Source organism: Lathamus discolor, chromosome 1 (assembly GCF_037157495.1).
Source record: "Lathamus discolor isolate bLatDis1 chromosome 1, bLatDis1.hap1, whole genome shotgun sequence".
Classification (NCBI taxonomy): domain Eukaryota; kingdom Metazoa; phylum Chordata; class Aves; order Psittaciformes; family Psittacidae; genus Lathamus; species Lathamus discolor.
Window position 1 is genome coordinate 152,375,887 of NC_088884.1, and position 14,374 is coordinate 152,390,260.

The window sequence follows — 14,374 nt, forward strand, 5'->3', positions numbered from 1 at the left end:
AGTCTTATGCTGCATCTTTAGGAGGACCTGAGTGCCACTGTGTGTGTCTGCAGGCACTGGTGTGTGCAAGGGCAGGAGTTTGATGGAGCAGCATCTCCAGAGGGACAGGCCATCAATGTCACCAGCGGGGCTCAGCAGCACTGCCAGCTCCTTAGCACAAAGGCTGGACCTGGAGCTCAGCCTCTTGCCTCTGCTCAGGGCTGAGGGGCAAGGTGTGTGAAGGCCTGCAAATTCCTTAGGCTTTCTCCTTTGCTCTGTGTCCAGAGGAAGGGACGGAGATGATCTGATGATGTTCTAGAACTAAATGCCTATGCAATGTCTGCATCACAAAAAGTTCAATCAGTATTAGAAAGACAACCACTAATGTTAGGCCAAGGAGCTATGAAAATACCATATTCACACTGTGTTGGGGTGGTTTTCTTCTTTATCCTCCTATAAAAGCTCCACGGATGATGTCATTCAGGAAAAAGTCTTTGTGATGTCAGCTGGAAAGGACTGTCCTATCAGTTGCAATGATTCATAAAGCTATTAAAAAACCTAAGTAATTTGTGCCCTGATGTGCAGACATTGCCAAGTGCAGCATCTCTCATGTCTGTCTCTGAGCATTTTGAGTCTATGAAAACACTTGAGAAGTGTTAAAAAAAAGGCCTGCAGACCTTTCTTTCACATTGCATTTACTTTGCATCTTCTCAAGGCAAAAACAAGCACGTGTTCTCTCCCAGCTGGGGTGTACCTTGTTAATTTTGAGAGAGCAAATAGATCCAGACAAAGGTGTAAATACATTCGAGCACTAACCACGTTCAGCGGAATGAATGCAGACACCTTGGTACGAGCACCATAGCAACATCCTCCATTAAATCTTTTTAACCCTATCTTAAAGATGCAAAGAAGGAGAGGAAAATTGTCACAGCATTTGAAACGTAAGAGACAAAGTGAAATTCAGTTTAATAATGCTGTTTACCTCTTTCCCTTCACCTGTAGAGAGGAATTCTCTTAAATGCAAAATACATGTATTTGTCAGTCTTTCTAATGGCATTAAAGTATCTATCTGTCTCTTTGGGAAAAACAGACGAACCAGAATTGCTGTTATTTAAGGCTCTTTTGGCTTCTTGAAAGGCGAAATGGGAGAAGACAATGAGAGAGATGCTCATTTCTTGTCCAGACCTGGGAAATCACAGACTAGGGGAGCACTACATAAAGAGGAGCTGCAGTTGCTGCCTCTCTGGTTGCACTGTTGCTAAAGATACCTGGGCTTTTTACTTCTCTTTCTCCCTCACCTTCTGTTTTCCTTCTTTTCCTTTCTTAATCTCCTATTTTTACTTCCCCTTCCTTTCTTCTTTCCTTTGTTCCTTCTTTCCTCCTTCCCTTTTTTCTTTTCCTTTTTATTTCCCTTTCCTTCTCTTTTTTCTCTTTTTTTTTCTCTTCCCCTAGAAAAAATCAAATGAGGATGGATGCTGCACCCAGGGAATGGAGCAGGGAAAGGAACGGATATGAAAGAGGGATGTTAGAGGTGGGCAGAGTCCTGGGGGCACAGCCTCAGATGCCCCTTTCCTATTTCAGTCTTCACAGAGGAGCAGAATGATGATATGGGGATGTAGCATAGTGAGAATCCCAGAGAGCCCCCAAAACAGGTTCTCTCTTGTGGGTTCACCTGTCTTCTGCACCCCACATGAAAACCTATGGACCAAGGGAAGGAACTGAGACAGGAAACAACCTATTTTTCTACCAGTTGAGCCTAAACCAAAGCTACATTTTGGTGGTGTGCACAGCCTGGTAGTCATGGTCTGAAATGCAATGGGAATATCTAAAGTATGTATGTGCCTTCCCCTGTTGACCTAAAAGTGAGCCCTGGCCATAGCACAGGACAAGGTATACAGCTCCAAACAGCAACCCCATGGGGAGCAAGGAGACCTATTTTTAGTCAAAACACTTGAAGTTTGAGCAAAATGCTACTTCTGTGATCTTTGTGGAAACAAATCAAGATTTTATTCAAGAAAAAGCAACCTGAATAGCTATTTTTCCAATCAACTACAATCAACAAGAGTAATTTAAATATCATTATTTCATGCTATTAATATCATCAGCACTTCAGACAAAACATGAAATGACTAATCTAAGACAATGTAAGCAGTAACTCTGAACCCGGTGCTTACTCCTGACTCAGTGTTCACTCTGCTAGACCAGGAAATTCATTGGTATTTGAGAACTGCCACCTGAAACAGAGCTTCAGGAGGGCTGTATCCAGACACAGCTTTTTAAAGCTTTTATACTCTCTGCATGCTCACTGCAACCCTTCCTGATGAGTCTATCCATACTCCTGAATTTTAGATCTAACATTATATTCATTTAACCTCACGGCAGCTTGAACAGGTTTAGATTCAGTGAAAAGAAACTCTTACCCTATCCCTCTCTCATTTCCCACATGCATTTCACTGAAATAGAATAGTAGAATTGGCTTGGTACTCCTTAATTCCACACTAACTTCTTTGCAATCACCTTATTTGTAAGTGATTAGCTTCAAAATGCCATAAAAAGTAAAGCACTTTTGAAATGTTCTCAAGGAATAACTGAAATGATGTCAGTAATAAAGGTGTTCTTTTTAATGATCAGTCTGTGTTATCTGAAATGAAAGAAATCCCGTCCTTCGTTCAAATTGCTGCATGCTCAAGAGGTACTTTTATTATTGCCTTCTTTTTCCTTCAACTGCTCTCACAGGCCTTCATGTAAAGGACACTTGTGAAATAGCATCAGCTGTTCCTCACCCCTTGTTGGGAAGGGAAGGCATCATCTACTCATACTGAGGTTCATGGGATAAATGCTGCATGATAGCACTTGCTGAAAGACCACTCTCTCCTTGAATCTATTTATTCTGTGCTTCATTTTCCCCTCTGTTAAGTGGTAGTAGGCATGTTAATTCCAAAACCATACCAAAGGAAGTAATGCGAAGCCCATATTACTGAAACACAGCAAATTGCTATTTAAGAGAATAAAAATCACTCAAAGTGAGTAAAAGGAAGAAATGCAAATTGCGTTTTGACGTACATGCCCAGTGTGCAGTATCAGACTGGTAACTGCCATTCCACCTGCAATTCTCTATACTCTGCAAGGCTGGTCAGCATCACCAGACAGTCTGAGCCCAAAGGAGCAGTTAGAATTATAGAACAGTAAGTGTTGGAAAGGACCTTTATCCAGTTTAACTGCTGTGGGAATCAAATGAAATGAAAATTTCCTAGTCAATGGGATTGTGTACAAAGGTGAATAAAGCAGAAATGGATTTCGAATCTGAGGATTTATTTCCAGTTACAATACAGAAATTATGCACAGATGTATTTATTTCTTGTTTTTATATGTTTATGCTAAAGCAAAGAGAGAAATTGAAAAGTCCCAAACCAACAGAGCAAAAAACATATGAATCATCAACAGAGCTTCGAGGGGTATCAATTAGGATACATCTGTTAACATCAATGGATCTGTGCTCAAGATCTGTCTCCAAGTGAAATTTTCACAGATGCGTGCTATAACACCACTGTTTCATAGGCATACTTAGCTTGCTGGTTATTTAATTCAAGCCTTAGGAAGAGCTAAGAAAAAAACCCAATACAATTTCCTCTGGGGACTGATGGAAAGATATGCTCAACACATTTAATTACTGTAACGCAATTGCATGGCACATGAGTGACTACTTGCACTTCAGCCCACCGCAGCAGCAGTTCCTGGGCAGAACAGCATCATCTTTAACAAGAATTAGCAGATTTCTTATGTCAGCAATACAGCCACACACACCCAGGCAAATATATCTCCAAGATAGCCTTTTAGGTGCTGTAGATATTAACTGTCATGAAAGGAGTCTACAGATTTGTTGGTGTTCATTTTGATTAACACAGTCTACAGTGATAAAGCTAAGACTTCCTCCCACAGCATAGCAAGTTGCAGCTGAGCAAGGCATGTCCTGAGCATACTGGCATCATAATATCCTTTGGTCTCCTCTAAACGGTCTGTTTCTAACCCACCCAGGGCTCATCCCCAGCCCTTGCTCACAGAAGCTGGAGAAGGAGCAAGAGCTTTGGGTACACAAGCTGGCAGCAATTGCTCAACGCAGTAGGTGAATTGCTTTCAGCAAAGACCCAGTGTAACAGTGCCATAATCTCACTGTTCACCAGGTATCTTTAATTCATTCAGAAATCTTAGAATGATGGTTATAAAGTGATAGTCTGTGGTACTGCTTAACATGAATGGGTAAAGAGCAAAGGGGTTACTCAGCATCCCTTCAGGCTGGCTGCACCAAGGGTCCTGAACAGGTCAAACATTGAGACCAGATGAGTTTGTTGTCTCACATTTCTCCATCCACTAATTTGTGGTGCCATCTTAATTTGAAATTCAGACAGTTGAATGATGGATTTTTGAACTTCAGACAACTACATTACAGATTCTGGAGAATTCAGACAGTATAAAGGCTACCTCTATGGCAGTGGCAGTGTCATAACTCAGCCTGGTTCAACAGAATACCTCTCCTTTAAAGCTTACGGTGCCTCCATTCATATATATATAATGTGTATATATATATACCTATTCATATAGGTGGGGAGGGCTTCAAGTTCAAGAAATCTTCACATGATTTCTAGGGCTTTTTTTCATACATTTGGGTGTTTGCTGAGGATGAAACACTAAAAACACCTTCTTTAAAGAAACTACTTGTATGTTATAACCCCCTGCTGACTCATTAGGAGGGCTTCAGAAAGTTAAAAAAACAGAACTTTTAAATAAGAAAGTACCTGTGTCTTGACTCCTCTCTCTAGCAAGTGTGATCCATGTCTGCTGGCAAACCTCATGTCAGCCCAGCCCCACAACTGAACACAGAGGTTACGCTCATCTGGGAGCAGCACACAGCTGCTCAAGTGAGCCACCCGATCTCACTTATAGGTGATAAACATGTTTCAGGATAAATGAGACATCAAGCCATGCACCCCCATTGAGACAGGACTACTTTGGACCATTGGCATACAATTACTAACAAAAATTCTGGTAACTGTGGAAAATACAGCTTCAAGGCATCTGAAATGTAGGTGCCTTTAAAGTTAAAACTATGGTGGTGAAGAACCCATTGAAGATCATATTTTGGATATTCGGTTCTTAAATACTTACCCTATTATTAACACTAATAGAAGGTCCCAAGATTGTGAATTTAGCCCTGAAGGACTGGTTTTAAATGACTAACTCTTTTATCCACATATTTTGCAACATGTTTTGCCTCTATTAAAAAAAGGCTCATTTTCAAGGAAAAGGGAAAAATAAAGATTTTCAGCCACTTAAAGCAATTAAGCAGCAGAAGAAAAAGGAAAGCGGAAACAAACCAGACTAAATGTTTTCAATTCCAGTTTTGGTTAATATGTGCTAAACAAGTTTGTTTCTGAAATAAAAGCCATTCCTTCATAAAAAAGATTGACCAGCTCTAACTACATATTTGTTCAAAATTGCTCCCATGGCAACTGCAGCCAGGAGCTGAAAGGTTCTTCTGTTTTTGTTTGAAGAAAGACTTGAATGCTGGAAAGCTCCTCTGCTATGCCTAAGTACACTCATTAGTCTAATAATATACAGCTCTTCTCCCTCCTAATCATGATGTCTAGCATTCAGTACCTTTTATATAGATGTTCTGAGACCCACAATGAAAATATACCTCTGCTTTGCAGAAGTCACACATAACAGAAAAGCTCAAGAGAAGAAACAGATGCTTACCTGAATACCTTTTTCCTACTCAGTACCATTGAGTACATTTTCCCAGTTCCCGTTCTCTACTTTCATTTAGTAACAAAACAGTAAAAGAGAGTTATTTGAATCTATACTACCTGTTGTCGGTATCAGTTGAACCATGCTGGCGTAGTGCCTGTGCCCGTCTCCCACTTCTGGCTAAAACCATGACATTTAACTTCAATTAGATGCTGTGACATTTAGACGATCAAAATAAAGCAAAACAAATCGCAGCACATACCGTGTACACAGAGCATGCTTTGACAGCCAGAACATGCTAGCAGGATTTTGTGCAATCCTAAATTACTTTCCAGTCTGATACAGCACTGAATCACAGTACTGTATTAACGAAACCCTGACATCTTTATTCATGTAAACAGTATTATGGTACTTAGGGAACTATTCATATGCTTAAAAATTGGAGGAGCCAGGAAGATGCTTGATCATTTCTGCAGGGGTTTTCTCCCCAGGATGTATACAGCTTGTCTTTTCACGATTTTCTTATCACATGTCCTTGGCAAATATTATATCCAAATGCTAGAACTGCTCTCTCCATACACTTCAATTAGGAAGAAAACCTCTCAAATGCACACACAAAGGCAGCAATACAATTATTCTCAGAATAAAGTCATTTTGTAATCTTGTTTTATTCACTCGCAGTCTAGGCTTGGTATCAGAAATTAACTTCTCTCTTGACAGCAACATGCAAGATGCTTTTACAGATCAGTGCATGCTCCATTAATGTACAGCTTCCTGCTTTGCATCAAAAGCCCACAGGAAATTTGCCGAACCCATGGCTTTTCTGCGCCTGGGTTGGAGGAGGCAGTCAGCTCATAAACCCTCTATCTCCTCCACTGCTGTGCTACTCAGGAGCTGAATTCCTCAAGAGACTGTGTTACATATTCAACAGTTGGCTGCAAACTGCCTTATTCCAGTGCTGGTGTGATTTTTCACTTGTTATTTTATTTGCAAGTGCAGTGCACTGGGGCCTCAGCTCCCAGATCTTTATTCATACACCACTGGGATTCAAACAGGCTTCTTGGTTTAACTCACTTATGATAGAAAACCAAATCTGGATGAAAGGACCAAATGATGACCTGGATGAGCTGAAACCAAAGCAGTTGATAAAAAAAGCCCGGAGCCTTCTTTAGGTGTTTGGCTGTCAGTGCATGTGACAATTTGTCTCATCTCATTCAGCCTGGGGAACAGAAAGCTCAAGGGAGACCTTAGAGCAGCCCACCAGTAACTGAAGGGGCCTAAAAGAAATCTGGAGAGGGAATCTTTATAAGAGCAAGCAGTTATAGGAGTAGTGGGTTCAGGTCTTGGATTACGTCTGATTTTCCCTCTACTTTATTATAAATGCTAACAACTATGGATCCTTTTACTGAAACTTGGAAGATGTTCCACTTTTCCATTTCTTTTTACTAATGACCTGGAAGATGAAATTCTTACTAAATTTGTATTCTAACTAAATTTCTAAACAATACTGGGAAAGGCAACAAGCATGCTTGTCCTGGGTTCAGCAGTAGCAGTCACTTTTTCTCCTTAGTAGCTGTGATTTTGACTTTCAGCCTGGGAACAGTGCTGATAACACCGAAGTTTTTAGTTGTTGCTCAGTAATGTTTACTCTGACCAAGGACTTTCTGAGTCTCATGCTCTGCCAGGGAGGAGGGGAAGCCGGGAGGAAGCAGAGACAGGACACTTGACCCAAACTAGCCAAAGAGGCATTCCATACCACAGCACGTCATGCCCAGGATGTTAAACCGGGGGCAGTTACAGGGAAGGGCAAGTTCACTGCCCGCTCAGGCTGGGTATCAGTCGGTGGGTGGTGAGCAGTTGTATTCTTTTCCCTTGTTATTTCCCTTATCATTATTATCATTGGTGGTAGCAGTAGTGATCTGTGTTGTACCTGAGTTACTGGACTGCTCTTACCTCAATCTGGGGCAGTTACATTCTTTCGATTCTCCTCCCCATCCCTCTGGGAGTGGGGAGGGAAGGAGGGGAGTGAGAGAGAGACTGCGTGGTTCTGATGTACGGCTGGGCTTAAACCACGACAACACTGAAGGACAAGATCAAAATTTAAAGGTGTTTAAACCTGCCAAACAAACGGTCTGAAGACAGCAGATGAGAATGCCATTAAAGATACATGGAGAGTATGGTGCTGAGAACAGCACTGATGATGAGTCAGAAACATGGTTACCTATGCTACCCTCCTGTAAAAAACTGGGCAGTGGGGGAAACACTGAACAAGATTTATATGAATCTGATGAATTTATCAGTATAGCAAAAACTCTTCAGAAGACCTCAAATCTGCTGTACCTCTCTACAGCTGGTGGGATGGTGGGACTGCAGATTAGCTGCAGGAGGGTAAGGGGGCTCTGAGTGGTACTGTTCTTGAAAAGCAGTGTGCAGTACCCCACCAAGACAGATTTGGCCAGTGGCAGCTCACCAGCTGTAACCACAAAGCTACTCGGTGTTCATCAAACCATCATTTAACCATACAACTAAAGGATTATACTACTACTTCTACTACTGGCAATACTACTACTACTTATTATTACTTAATGATAATTTATTAATCCAGTAATAATTTAATAATTTAATAATAATAACTTACTGGGTTTGACCCAGTCAGGGAGCATCACAATCTCTAATGTATTCATTCTCCTGGAAAAGAAAGGGAGGTTTAAGAAGAAAACCCGGGATAAAGCAAGGAGTTGAGCCCAATCTCCCAGCTTTCAGGATAGAAATACAGCTTTTTTTCTGTTCCCTGGTGAAGAGCAGACATCAAAGAGACAAATCTTTTCAGACGGAAACAAATAAATTTTTCTGTGAAAAAAATGTATCACAGTTTTGGAAACAAACTACTGTGAAAAGAACTGTTTTTATTACAACTGCCACTGAATTACTCTGATCCTTCTTGCCTGAGAAACTGAGAAACATTTAGTCATTATAGAGCTGTAAAAAATATTTTGAGAACATTTGCTCATTAGCAGAACAAATAACCGGTTCAAAACATTACAAGAATATGGAGCATTTATGCTATTTTAGATAGTCTGAAGACCTAAACCAGTAAACATTCACAGAGAGGTTCTAATTCCTGATACCTCCTCAATACCCTTCAAGACGTAAGGATGGCGAGAAGATCCCTTTGAAAGAGATCACTTTCAATAACGCAACCCTGAATTACCCAGTTTCTGTAGTATACAAAGAGCAGTGACAAACATACTCCTCTGTATGCAATACACATAAAGGCCAATTCGCAGATACAGCAGAGATGGTAATTTCAGAGTGATGAAATACCAGTGATCAACAGCAAATGCATAAGAATCTGCAGGCAGACACGACCAGAGTTAATCGCTAGTGATGGTCAAGCTGTAAGCAGAATAAAAATATATTGGAAAAACCTGACAAGCACTAATACAGACTAATTTTTAGCTAATACAGACTTTGCACATCTGTCCACTAATAATACTTCCTAATGGCCTTTCAATTTATGCTCCTAAAAGTAATATTTTACTCCTTCTTGAACACCCTCCATAGAGATATTTTTGTTGAGTAACTACAAAACCATGCACATATTGTAACCTGATGTCATTCTCAGCTACTCAAATGCAAGGACCAATGCTCAAATGTAGCAAGTTCTGCTCTCAGATTCTGAATGCTGTTTTGTCTGGGAATGATACCTGCCATTTCAAACAGAAGTAGCTGAAAATACACAGCTTGTCATTTGCGGGTAGCTTCTCTTGCTTAATTGAAGAAGATGCTCTAACAGAGACTTTTTCAAACTATATTTCCCTTCCCTGAATATATAACCAAACGTCTGTCTCCTGCTCTCCAGAGGAATGTCTGAACCTTGAGGAAAACAAATTGCTTTCCGTCAGCATGACTCTCTAGCTTTTTGATACAGGTGAGAAAAAATAACTAGGGATTTTATACACCAAGAGGCACAGACTGCTCAAATACAGAGAGGCATTATCAGTTCTCATTAAATGGACCATTTATATCACAGCTTGTCTGCAACACAGTGAGCACACTGTATAGTCTTTCACAAGTGTTGAGCCTCATTTGTTTTCTTGCTTTACTCCCTGTGAATGACAAGAAAACAACTGGATACAGAGCACTGAAGACCTGAGTTGGTGGCCTTCACCAGCCATTTTGCAGAATAAGACTCAAGTGGAGAAGCAGAAAGCAGAAAAGGCTGGATCCTACCTAGAGCACTTGACTAGGAGGGCAATGTTCATCACTTGCATGATACTGCTTGGTGGATACAAGTGTTCAGATGAACTCTCATACAGCTCTCAACAGCCCGTGACAATATAGCTTTGGTAATTCAGTAAGGGAAATAAGCTTTATGCTGGTACACCTATATTTGCACCAGTTACATCAGCACAGCAGCAAAATGCTTTGCCACAGGGCAGAGGGGAACTGGGTCAGCTGAGTGAGTGAACTTGGTGCTTCAAAAATCCTGCTGTCAATCTCTCGGGAAGTGAGAGCTGTTGATGAAAGGCAGTGTAATTATTGGCCAGGGTTGTATTAAGATAACAACATAAAAAACTTAACATTCCCCAGAAGAAATAAAGGTGTTAAAATAGCAGCTGAGCATATACAAGATAATGAAAGAAATCAGCATGATTTCCCCAGGTTCAAATAAAGCAGACAAGTATTTTGCAGAATTGACCTTATTAAAGAGACATTGTCACTTGAAAAGTTAATTCAAAACCATTATAGCAATCAGTGAACATGAAGTTACCCATTAAACATAACAATCCCACAAAAACGTCAACCCTTTTTCTTCCATTTTTTACATTTTTCAGCAGTGAAGTGGCAGGTCCACTTTGAATCTTTTAAGTAAAAGCTTGATCTTAAGACTTAAACTAAACAACAGAGTGAGTAACATTTTGCATGCCAATTCAGCATCTGTACCTCTCATACACAAAGCCAGAAATATGGCAAAGAGAATAAATAATCTTTTAAAATCTGCTTTTACTAAAGGGAACTATGCAGGCTTCACACTATTATTATCTATGACACTGTGATTGTTGTTTCAACTGTACTAGATGTCGCAAAAAACTTCATTACTCAGATTGATCAGACTTCACTAAATGCATTCATGAGGAAACTACAGCATACAACGTGAGCAACAGGATCCTAGTTATGACACAGCAGAAAATCTGGTGAATAATTACTTACCCCATTGCAATTAGTTGCACAGGCCCAAAAGCATATGGATACTAATTCTGTTTAAATCTATGGACACTGAGGACCTTAAAAATATTAAACATTTCAGTAAGTGCCCATTTAATCTTAAAAGGGCTGAAGTATCTTAAAATAATTTTCTGAGTCTTTATATGGCACTGGCATTTTGTCTCCTGCCAAAGCATTTCTAGCTTTGACAAAGACTACATGGTTGTCCTGGGTTCTGCAGTAGCAGCAATCCTGCATAAGGGATTACACCACGAGCAGAAAGCTGGGCCAATGGTAAGGCCAAGGACCCTGTGCATTACTAATAAGCCTCCTGAAAATCCTGAACCAGGAGCTCAGGTTGTGCTCGGGCAGTGCCCTGGGCACAAGGGATGTGCTGTCCAGGGGTTGCAGACTGCAACATTACTTAAGCTCATGTTGAAGAAATGATAACAAAAAGCTACAGTTTATTCTCCAGTGTGGAGAATAATTTCTTCAATAAATTATATCATTGCCAGTAAGACAGTTTTTATTGTGTGGATCAAAGCATCATGGCCCAAGGACACTTATCTTTGCTTGGTCTTTGTATGTTTTGGCTTCTTGGTCAACAGCTTCAGGTTGAGGGGAGAAAACAGCTGTAATGGAGATGGGAGTTCACTGTCAACAGTCAGGGACAAGATGAGAAGTAATAAATTTACAGGGGAACACAATTAATTGTGGAATTAGAGGGTCCTTCATTTCCAGTACTTTCAATCTCAGTAAAATGCATTATATAGCCAGATAGAAATCAGGAAGAAAAACTGCTAAACAAATGAGGTATTTCTTTGAAATCCCAGTTCTATAATGAGCATGATATTAGTACCCTCACCAGATTCTTTTATCCTTTTAATTTCACTGTATCTTTTTAAAATGAGAGGTTCAACCAGACTGCAAGGTGTCCCTTTCTGATGTTGATTTAATGAGAATGAAGAACAGTTGTCCCATATGGGTAACATTCAGAATCCTGAACTGCACACAACAGCTGGCCCTCCTATGTCCTCTGAATGACTCAAAACAAAACATAAGTCAACTCTGTACTGAAGTGAGCTATTACCTAGGTAGTACTTCTTTTATGAGGCACAAGACATTTTAAGATCTGGACATTTCTTTGAATATGTATTGAATGATATGAAACTGATTCATAGCAGGGCATGACTTTCCCTACTAGAGTAGTTAACAATCTGAGCTGCTTTGAATTTGTGATGAGGTGTGTCTGAGTTACAGATCAGTCTTCTAGTATTAGACATACAGATTATCTGTTAAGGATAATAAACTGCTATTGCAACCAGTATTCAGCTTTTGCATTGTAATATTGTAACTGACTAAAGCTACTAGCACCAATCTTTGATCAGTACCGTCATTTCCCTTTCCTATTATAACAGCCTGGAGTTCAGGCTGGCAAAGAAATCTCAGGAGACTCACATTTAAGAGAGGGTTCTTCAGCATTCTATTACTCCTTGCAGCCCTGACCACAGCTCAGGTTTTCCTACTGTCTTTTCTTGAATAGGGCCAAACCCCTTTCTGAAACACCCCAGTCTCCTCCTATTCAGGTCTGACCAAGCTCCACGGTAGGACAGACTCTACTTTTACTCAACCCATGCTTGGGGACAACATACAAGACATATTAAAACAGTGATTCTGAACTCCCACAATGCTGACAGACTCTTCTTTCTGTGAGAGCAAAGACTTCCATGAAAAGACTGAAGAACGCAATCCAAAAATAATTGGGATTATTAGGTTAATTACTGCATACATTTTCTAATGCTAATAGCAATATGAAACACTGCTTGTTGTTTACTGTGGGATGAATATTTAAACTTGTCAAGAGAAGTGGGGTAAAAATACATGTTTTTTCCACTTGGGATAGATGCCAACTGCACACACACATATATTGTAACCTTTTAATTTTTAAAATGAAATTGGCACACTATTAATACAAAGACACAGAAATACCATACATGAAAAATTGCAAAATATATGATCATAGCACTCCCAGACAGATTCAAAGAGAGTCAAAAAGGCCCTCCAAGCAGACTTGATCAAAATGAAATATTATACATGTTTCTTTTAAATTAGCCTTTTCCTGTATTTAGGGTTTATATGTACAGGCTTCTTTCTGTCAACAGAGAGGCTTTAAAATGAACACTTTTTGAAATGTAAAATGATATTCTCATTGATTTAGAGAAATCCAGGAATAAGAACTTGAGAAAATACCCACCTAAAATAGTGACAGTTAGCAGCACTGCAATCAAAAAAGCTTGCGAAAGTTTTCCATGCCCATTTACATTTTTCCCTTTTCTACTAAGCAAGTGTGATTCCATTTGACCAAAAAAAAAGAGACTGCAACAGGTTGCAAATATTTAACACAGTTTTGAACTGTAGCCACATTCACAGCTCAACTGGAGTAAGTTTAGAAACAAGAGTGAAAAACTGAAGTTACTCCAGGATGCAAGGCCAAGTACATGTATATGCCGAAGAGCTGGAATACCAGCTAACACTAAAGAACAGAGACTGCAGAAGTAACATTCAAAACCTATTAAGAACACATTAAACAGTACATTAGCTAGAATAGCAGAAAGTCAGAGAACAGAGGACTTGTGGGTCATCCACTTCATCTCTTCATGTCATCTGCTATACCACAGTTTATTACAAGAATATATAAATACAAAAAATAGTGAATCAGTACTTACTTTGCATAATAAATAACTTTTCTATATAACTTGTAAAAGTACAACTACGGTAAATCAGTGCAAAAATGGTCAAAATGTACCTAAGGAGCACAGAGCGCTGCCTGCTAGCATACGCGTCATAAAACACCCATATTTCACCTACTGCATCATATACTGACAAGAATAAAAAATGCACAATGTACACTGCTAACCGTGCCATTCTGCACTGCAGTTATTTACAATGTCAGATACATGAGATTAAAGCAATGCATGTGTTATTTAAACTGCACTCTCATTATTTTACGGAATTTTAAATAACTCCCTCTTTCCCTGTTGATATTATGAAGGGAAGTTGTCCTATGAGTCCGTATTTGCACGAGAAGCCTTTTTGGAATTAAGAAAGTTCTTTTTCTTTTTCCTTGCAGAACTGTGAAAAGGAAGAATTGGATCACTGGGCCCACGGAACAAAAATACCTTCTCCCCTGTGTCTAATAGCTCTATGGATTCAGCAGTTGCAGTGTTCAAAGAAGCAGGTGGATCAGACTGTTCCATAGGAGGTTGTGTAGGTGAACATCCAAGATGAATGAATGGTGCTTTTTCCAAGAGGGCAAGTTGTTTCTTCTTTATCAAACTACATTAATTAAAAAAAATAAATAAATTGAAAAAAATGAAAATTTGGGTAAAAAAAGCGCCTAACTTCCTATGTCATATCCTCACATGGAAGTGGTGACTTCGGA

At 39.7% G+C, this 14,374-nt stretch overlaps 1 protein-coding gene across 8 annotated transcripts in view; it reads right to left on the bottom strand.

Annotated features, from left to right (window-relative positions):
* Nucleotides 1–12,855: 12,855 nt before the first annotated feature.
* EVC2 (EvC ciliary complex subunit 2) overlaps nt 12,856–14,374 on the bottom strand; it is an 80,271-nt gene continuing 78,752 nt past the window's right edge. For all 8 annotated transcript variants that reach the window (XM_065659562.1, XM_065659534.1, XM_065659526.1 and 5 more), the window contains one exon: nt 12,856–14,268. In XM_065659562.1, the coding sequence (XP_065515634.1) occupies nt 13,995–14,268 (274 nt within the window). In that variant the 3' untranslated portion in view covers nt 12,856–13,994. The remainder of the gene's footprint in view (nt 14,269–14,374) is intronic.